The sequence below is a fragment of the Pituophis catenifer genome, unplaced genomic scaffold (assembly GCF_029215685.1).
Source record: "Pituophis catenifer annectens isolate HBS135680 unplaced genomic scaffold, rPitCat1.0.hap2 SCAF_2, whole genome shotgun sequence".
NCBI lineage: Eukaryota > Metazoa > Chordata > Lepidosauria > Squamata > Colubridae > Pituophis > Pituophis catenifer.
In genome coordinates this window covers 193,762,232-193,771,084 of record NW_027256882.1, presented here as the reverse complement: position 1 = coordinate 193,771,084, position 8,853 = coordinate 193,762,232, and the positions used below count along the sequence as shown (strand labels likewise).

General features: G+C 40.0%; 1 protein-coding gene across 1 annotated transcript; it reads right to left on the bottom strand.

The window, feature by feature from the left end:
* Positions 1 to 1,406: 1,406 nt before the first annotated feature.
* LPAR5 (lysophosphatidic acid receptor 5) lies at positions 1,407 to 2,543 on the bottom strand. The gene has a single exon (XM_070935357.1). It carries the CDS (start codon positions 2,541 to 2,543, stop codon positions 1,407 to 1,409), a length of 1,137 nt encoding a protein of 378 aa, XP_070791458.1.
* Positions 2,544 to 8,853: the final 6,310 nt, after the last annotated feature.

Below are 8,853 nucleotides of genomic sequence, written 5' to 3'. Positions count from 1 at the left end.
AAGTGAATCACTGCAGTTAAGTTAGTAACACGGTTGTTAAGGGAATTGGACTTCCCAATGACTTTGTCAGAAGGTCACAAAAGGTGATCACATGATCCCAGGACACTCTAATTGTCATAAATATAAATCAGTTGCGAAGTGTCTGAATTTTGATCACGTGACCTTGGGGATGCTGCAATGGTCATAAGTGTGAAAAACAGTCATAAGTCACTTTTTCAGTATTGTCGTAACTTTGAACCATCACTAAATGAACTTTTGTAAGTTGAGGACTACCTGTACTGTGTGTGTGTTTGGGGGAGGGGTTTAATCAGTGGTGAAATGTAAAATTTGTTACTACCGGTTCTGTGGGCGTGGCTCAGTGGTGGTCGGCTGAAAAGGTTGTTAAAAAATGCTTTTAAAGCCTCTGATGATCCCAGCTGACTTGCCTGATCGGCAGAGGCTTATTTTCCTTTTAAAAACATTTTTTCTACAACCTCTTCGGCCGAAGAGGTTGTAGAAAAAATCCTTTTAAAAGCTTCTGATGATCCCAGCTGAGCTGCATGATCATCAGAGGCTTTTTTTTTTTTTTACTTTTAAAAGCATTTTTTCGACCAAAGAGGTTGTAGAAAAAATGCTTTTAAAAATAATAAAGAAGCCTCTGATGATTGCGCAGCTCAACTGGACATTGGGGGGGAGGGGCAGGGATTTTTGCTACCAGTTCTCTGAACCACCGCCTCTATCGCTACTGGATCGAGCAATCCGGTCCAAACCGGGAGCATTTCACCCACTCTCCACTCTCGTCCATAGCGATTGAAGGTTGGCTGTGCAAAAAAACTCTCATCCCTCCCCAATTCAAATCTTTAAGATACCACTGAAACTTTTCTGAATGCCTTCTGCCTAGCACTGGGCCTTAAACCTATGCTGAATGATGTAGGATTTTTTTATTTGGTTGGCTTTTTATTTTAGGTATTTGTAAACTATTTTTCCAATGCTCAAAAAAAAAGGGCCATTCTGTCATTAAAATGTAGTTATTATAGATACAGAAACAGATAATAAATGACAATTTGTATTTCTGCAACAGTGTGATCCATAGATCACCACCATTCTTGGTTCATTCTGATGCCAGTTGCTAAATCAAGTGATACTACACCATTGGGAGCCTGAACTGAACCTGGAAATGAGTGACTTTATCATAAATATCTCATAGTATTCATATGAATATCATACAGCTCTATGGATAGAAAATGGAAAATAAACTTTAAAATCAATATCAGAAATTGTTCTTGAAATATAAAATGCTCTCGCTGTACAGTAAAGGACTTTACCGTATTTAAGTGCATCAAGTCTTCATATTTTGTTCAAATGTTTCTGGCAGTCACTATCTGTAATGCCAATTCATTCCAAAAGCTTTGATAGTTCCCCCATCTCTATATTTCAGAGTCTTCAATGGAGCTACTCAAGAATATCTTAGGGGAAGCAAATGGCAAGTCCTCACAGGGAGCAATTGAATTCTGAACTGGATATTCTTTACTATCCTGCTTAACATTTGCTGCCTTGTAGAAGCCAGCTTTTGTTGCTCGAGTCTGAAGTGTTCCCATCTCAAAATCCCAAGTTTGGCCTCTTCTTATTCTCTTCAAAGTATTTTTGAAGCCTTCTGTATTGAAATAATAGATCAAGGGGTCCAGGGTACAGTTCATACTTGTAAGTAGCATAGTGATGATAAGGGCATTGCGCACTGAACCCCGCATGGTTGGATCAGTCTTAATCACGCCGGCTTTTATCATCCCATAGGCTGCCAGGATGGTGTTGTAGGGTACAAAGCAGATGATAAAGATGACCAGATTGACTACAAGCATGCGAATGGTCTTTTCTTGACGCAGGCTCCGCGTCCCACGAGCTCGGCATAGTTTCTGAAAAATTTGGATTGAGCAGACTGTCACAGAGGTCAGAGGGAGGAGAAAGCCAAGAATCTCTGCTAAAATGACCAGACCGAAGATTTTTCCCTGCCACAAGTTGTTACTGAAGTTTTCAAAGCACACAGTGATTTCATTTTGTTTAAGGTTAGAATTTGTTTCATTTCCCTTAATACATGGAGTTGTCTTGTGGATTAGAGCAACTGGAACAGACCCTATCAGGATTAGTACCCAAACCACACAGCAGAGCAGCCTGGCCACTTTGGGACGCCGGAGGTGGCGCCAGCGTAGTGGGTGGACAATAGCAACAAAGCGATCCAAGTTGATGCACATCAGGAAAAGGCAACTACCGTACATATTTATTTGGAAGAGAGAACCTGAGACTTGACAAAGGAAACTTCCAAAGGGCCATTCTCCCATGTAATAGTAATATATACGGAAGGGCAAAGACATGGTGAAAAGGAGGTCACTCATAACCAAGTTACACATGTAGATGGCCACCACTGACTTGAGCTTCAGATAGTACAAGAAGATCAAGAGGGATGCAACATTGAGACATAAGCCTGCTGTGAAGATCAAGATGTATCCAATCAACTGCAGCTTGTGAATGTCACTATAATTCTGGCATATAGTAACATTGGCAGCTGACATGCCTGGAAATAATCTGAAGGTAAGACTTTGATAGGTCTTTTTAAGATTCTGGAAGAAGCAGAGATTACAAGAGACCAAAAAAGAGCCTAGAATTCAAGTTGGTGCTCATAATTCTATTCCTTAATTCAGATGGTGGTCCTAACTCTTTGACTTGGGCTTCCAGGCTTCACAATCCATTCTCAGTCATAGAACGATGACTCTAGAGGAAAATGAGAAAAAGTGCTTTATTATAGCATTCCAAAAAAGAAAAAGCATTAAAGTCTCCAAAAATGAAATGGCCCCTAAATTAGAGTCAGTTTGATGTAGTGGCTAAGACACCAATCTAGAAACTGGAAGACTGGGAGTTCTAGTTTTTCTTAAGCACAAAGCCAGTTGGGTGACCTTGGATCAGTTATTCTTTTTCAGGCAGTGGCAAACCACTTTGGAAATCTTGCCAAGAAAACTTCAGGGACTTTAATATCTTAGTTTTCTCTTTATTAATTTTCAATCCTGCCATCTCACCATATTCTTCTATTCTTTCTAATAGCTTTGGTCCTTTTTCTTCTGGATCTTCTAAGATAAACACCAAATCATCTGCAAATGCCTGTAATTTATATTCCTCCTTTTTAATTTCTATACCTTTTATCCCTTTATCCTGTCTTATATTTCTATTTAATACTTCCAGCGTCAGTACAAATAATAGTGGGGATAGAGGACATCCCTACCTTGTATTTTTCATAATATTAACCTTTTCCATCATATCTCCATTTACCATCACCTTTGCCGATTGTTTCCAATATAATGTCTTAATCATATTGGTAAATCTCTCCCCAAAGTCCATAACTTTTAGTTTCGCCAACATAAATGGCCAGTTCACATTATCAAACACCTTCTGCGCATCGATGAATATTAATGCCATTTGTTTCTCTGGATTGGCTTCATAATATTCCAATGTATTCAAAATTATTCTCATATTGTATCTGATCTGTCTCTTTGGTAAAAAAACAATTTTGGTCTGTGTGTATAAATTTATTTAAAAATAACTTTAATCTTTCTGCCATTATTGAAATAAATATTTTGTACTCTGCATTATTTTTTTATCCATTGCAAGTCTGAGTCTGAGTCACTAATAAGATATTAGTGAAAAATGTTACAGAGAAGCAGAAAAGGGAGTTAACGAAGAAGTTAGATATTCAGATTACAAAGAAAGTAAAATATTTAGGGATTCAACTAACAGCAAGATGTGTTACGATTAAGGAAGATAATTATTATAAACTAATAAAACAAATTGAGACAGATTTGGAGAGATGGAAAAATTTTCGTTAATAGGAAGAATAGCAGCAATCAGGATGAACATATTGCCAAGGCTATTGTTTTTATTCCAAACAATTCCGATAAAATTGGAGAAAAAATATTTTGAAATTTTGAATAAAATAATAATGAAATTTATATGGCAGGGGAAGAAGGTGAGAATCAACTTATAACTGTTACAAGATGCGAGAACCAGAGGAGGGTTCGGACTACCAAATTGGGAATTATTTTACCAGGCAGCAGTGTTAACATGGATAAAAGAATGGATTGTACTGAGCAGTGGTGAAATCCAAATTTTTTTACTATCGGTTCTATGGGTGTGGCTTGGTGGCTTGGCGTGGCTTGGTGGGCGTGGTAGGGGAAGGATACTGCAAAATCTCCAATTCTACCCAATCCAGGGGAAGGATATTGCAAAATCCTCATTCCCTCCCCACTCCTGGGGGAAGGATGTTGCAAAATCTCCATTCCCACCCCACTCTGGGTCCAGCCAGAGGTGGTATTAGACGGTTCTCCAAACTACTCAAAATTTCCGCTACAGGTTCTCCAGAACCTGTCAGAACCTGCTGGATTTCACCCCTGGTGCTGAGAAATACAAGATTATTGATATTGGAGGGACATGATTTGCAATTGTGCTGGCACGCCTTTTTATGGTATGGAAAAAATAAGATACATGGTTACTTTCAAAGACATTATATAATAAATGCTTTATTATTAGTATGAGAGAAAATTAGAGAACAACATTACTCGAAGATACCAGTTTGGCTTTCGACAATGGAAGCACTAATACATCCAAATATTTTTCAAATAGGTCATAACTTTGAATGGTTGCTAAGCAATCAGTCATAAGTTGAGGACTACCTGTAACAGTCATCTGTTATTAAGAATTTTGATGGTGCCCATGTATAATCACAGGAGGAGATGGTGGACTTTTGTTGTCTCCTTTTATGAGCATAAAGCAATGTGTGCTTGATGAAGTCAGGAAGTATTCTCTACCTTGCCTATTTTAAGCATTTCCCTCCATGCAGAAACGGGCAGGAAGTGGTCTTTTCCCATCTCCTTCTGCAAGAAAACTTGCACCCTTCCAGGTGCTTCAAATGAAATGTCTGCTAGCACAGCTTTTACCAGCTTTCATCAGCCTGCTCCTTGGTTGAAGGAAAAAAGCAGATTTGCAGGAAATCCGGATGGAGCAGTTAGGAGCACAGTCCTTGCTGCTTAGATCATGTACTGTAAAGTAGAAAAATGAGAGGCATTGAAGCAGAATCAAGCTTCCCAGTACTGCAGATATTATGTATCAAAGAAGGAGGCGAGTTGGGGGTTTGTATCTTCAGGAGTTGTTAGAATGAGACTGAGAAAGCTCTGATCACTGGGGTTTCCATCAATTAGCAAAGGCCAAAGGGTGAAGTCCTGCTGATTTGCTGTGCTGGCAGAGAACTTCAAAACGCACGCCAAGAACGGTTGATGACTTAATAACCTAATTAGAAGCCTTTGGTCTGTCCCAGTTATTATCTAGTGTCATTTACCCAAGAGAGCATAGGTTAAATCTGAGTTTTTCTATTACATGGCATAATAATGACTTGATATTATTCATTGATTTTTTAAATAGTTCACAATTTGATGGGGTTTAGACTTAGTTTCAGATCATCTGTAGGGGCTAACAAATCTAAAAGCTTTCCTGATCATTACATCTGAAGGTTCTTCTTCTACCTGTTCACTGGATGGAACACAATTCTGCTGAAACTCTCTTCTTCCAGTGAAGATTACTGATTGCCACAGGGACATGGATCACTGAAACAAGAGAAGATTGGTATTATCTCACTTAGTAACCTCCTACTGAACAGAACCTGGAGATCTTCCACTTTCAGGAAGCTGACACCGATAAAAAGAAAGTAGAAAAATTGGAATGAATCATGAGGTAAAGCCAACTTGAGGCATAATGGTAACAGGTGGGAAGCAGGGGTAAGCAGCACGTCACTTGTCAGTATCCCTAAAAAGCTTTATAAGCAATGCAGTTTAAGATTTCTTAAGCTATATTGTATGTCAGGTGCAGAGGTGGTATTCAGCAGGCTCTGACTAGTTCTAGAGAACCGGTAGTGGACATTTTGAGTAATTTGGAGAACCAGTAAATATCACCTCTGACTGGCCCCACCCCCATCTATTCTCTGCCTCCCGAGTCCCAGCTGATCGGGAGGAAATGGGGATTTTGCAGTAACCTTCCCCTGGAGTGGGGAGGGAATGGAGATTTTACAGTATCCTTCCCCTGCCATGCCCACCAAGCCATGCCATGTCACGCCCACCAAGCCACGCCCACAGAACCGGTAGTAAAAAAAATTGAATCCCATCACTGGTCAGGTGTATTTCAAGCAAAAAGGAACTAGTTTGAAAATCTCAGAAGCAAGGTTGGGGCTGGCAATTAACTTGGGGTGAGGCCACCCTTTCATCACCAAGTACTTTAAAGTGGGTCCTTCTTTACGTTTTTGATCCTCTTTATGTATGATATCTTGATGTAAGAAAAATCTGGCTGCCATTTAATGGAATGCCCATCTCTTATTTTGCAGAGTTTTGCAAATGCTTATTCTTGTTTCCAGGCTCAGTGATTACCCTTCAATAAGCTCTATCCATGTAAGGTACAGGGAGAGAAGCTGGTTTGAACGAATCAGACCTACCTACTGCCCGGGTTAGAGTGATCCTTGAGGACAAGGTTAAGAGATTGAAGGAAGGGGCATATCTGCACCATTCTAAAGTGTCCCATTGACGTAGGGCTAATCCTAGTCCTTCGGAAGCACCTGACTACAACACTAAATGAATGGTCAGTGGAGCACAAAGGTTTGCATTCAAGGTAACTGCTGCTTAAAGGGGAAAGCACTACTTTAAAAGTGGAATAGCTATGGATTACTTAAGATATGGGTTGGGCATAAGATGGCTACATTGTGCAATAACATAGCAAAAAGAGGCCTTTGGGCCAAAATTGTGGGGCTAGGGGCAGGTAAAATCTTTATTTTTAAAAAAGTTTTTTGAATGTCTTTTTCCAGAATATAAGACCAAAGGAACAACCAAATAAGACTGACCCTGAAATATCCATTTGCTTGTTAAATAGTATTTTGAGATATTTGAATTTTTTGCCCAATCCCTGATGTTTATTATGGGATACCTACAATGGCATTCTCTCCTTTCATGCTATTATTTGGGCATTAACTGTACATATCTGCAAATTTTAATTGGATGTCAGGAAACTGAATTGCATTGTTACTATTCCATATTATTAAGTGTGAAGCATCCTGTGTAATGGATCAATAAATAAGATTAAATGAATGAGAAGGATTCATCACCCACCAATGCCCTATTCAATATATCAATCATCTCAGGAATGATCAGCCAAAAACATCTGCATGGGTTGGTCATTTATGTACAGATGTACTGTATCCTTGGAAAGGTGGAACTGCACAGAAAAGTTTCAATAGTATGAAAACAATCTTGGACATCAGGAACTTACATTTCATCAAAATAAGCAGAAGATTTAATGGTAAAACAACAATACTGAGAACAAGCAACTTAGCTCTGTTGCCTAAAAGTATCTGAAACGTGGCAGAGGTAACATTTAAAACAGGTCTTAATGAAATACACTGCTGTTGCTTTATGTGATTTTGTAATAGCCTTTCCCCATGTATGCTTGATAATAAAAATAATAAGAAAAAAGGGCATTGGGAGTATCTGAAGGATACTGAAGAAGATGCATTGAGGCAAGTATATCAGCAAGGCTTACTGAGTATTGGAGAGACCAAAATGGCCTACCAGAAAGACCAAATGAAGAGAAGAAAAGAGACATGGAAAGACAAAGCCTTATCAACCTAGAAATGAGGAGGAACTTTCTGACAGTGAGAACAATCAACCAATGGAACAACTTTCCTTCGGAAGTTGTGGGAGCTTCATCACTTGAGACTTTCAAGAAAAGATTGGACTGCCATTTGTCAGAAATGGTATAGGGCCATGATGGCGAACCTATGGCACGCGTGCCACAGGTGGCACGTGGAGCCATATCTGTGGGCACGCAAGCGTTGTCCTAGCTCAATTCCAGCATGCATGCGCACACTGGCCAGCTGATTTTCGGGCCTTCCAGGCCTTCCCACCGGAAGTTGGGAAACAGTCTCCGGGGGGGGGAGGCTGTTTTCACCCTCCCCAGGTTCCTAGAAAGCATCTGGAGCCTGGGGAGGGAAAAAAAACAGGCCTACTGGGCCCACTGCACCATCGTGTGCCAAAAGCATGGGGAGCATGGGGGAGTGGGGCGGTCACGTGCACATGCGCAGGGGGTGGGGCGCATTGAATTATGGGTGTGGGTACGCACGCATGTGCGCACCCCCGCGCTCCTTCCACTTTTGGTAGCGACGGCAAAAAAGTTAGCCATTACTGGTATAGGGTCTCCTGCTTGAGTGGGGGGTTGGACTATAAATTCCCTTCCAACTCTGTTAATCTGTTATCTGTTACATGGCCAGTAAAATTTTAAAAAAATTGTACTTGAGCATCACTTAACACCATTGGCACTGACAAATTCACCATCGGTCTATGGCAAAAGACAACTGTACTTGGAACAGCTTACATCCTGCAATGATATCTCTAACACAATCAAACATCAACATCTGCCTATCCCTGGTCCTTGGGGAGGATTCGATAGATGAATAAAAATGCCAAATCCAGTCCAAACCTCTGGCTGATTGTATGACCAACCATAACATTAAAGTTGGCAAAGGTTTTCAAGCTGTGGAACATGTTAGTAAAAAAATAACAATAAATCCCAGAAACCAAAGCTTTAACGGTACAAAACTGACTGCATTTGAATGAGCTACTTTTGTTTTAAACTCTCTCATAATCCAGTGTGAAAAACCCGAATTTATATAATACTCTAATGTTCTTTGCCCACATTTTTCCAACATAGCAAAGCAGCAATAAGGAAGCTGTGCCTTTGCTGGATTTTTGTTTGCCCCGCAGCAGTACAAGAGAAATTCTGTCCAAATAAAAAGAGCAACTA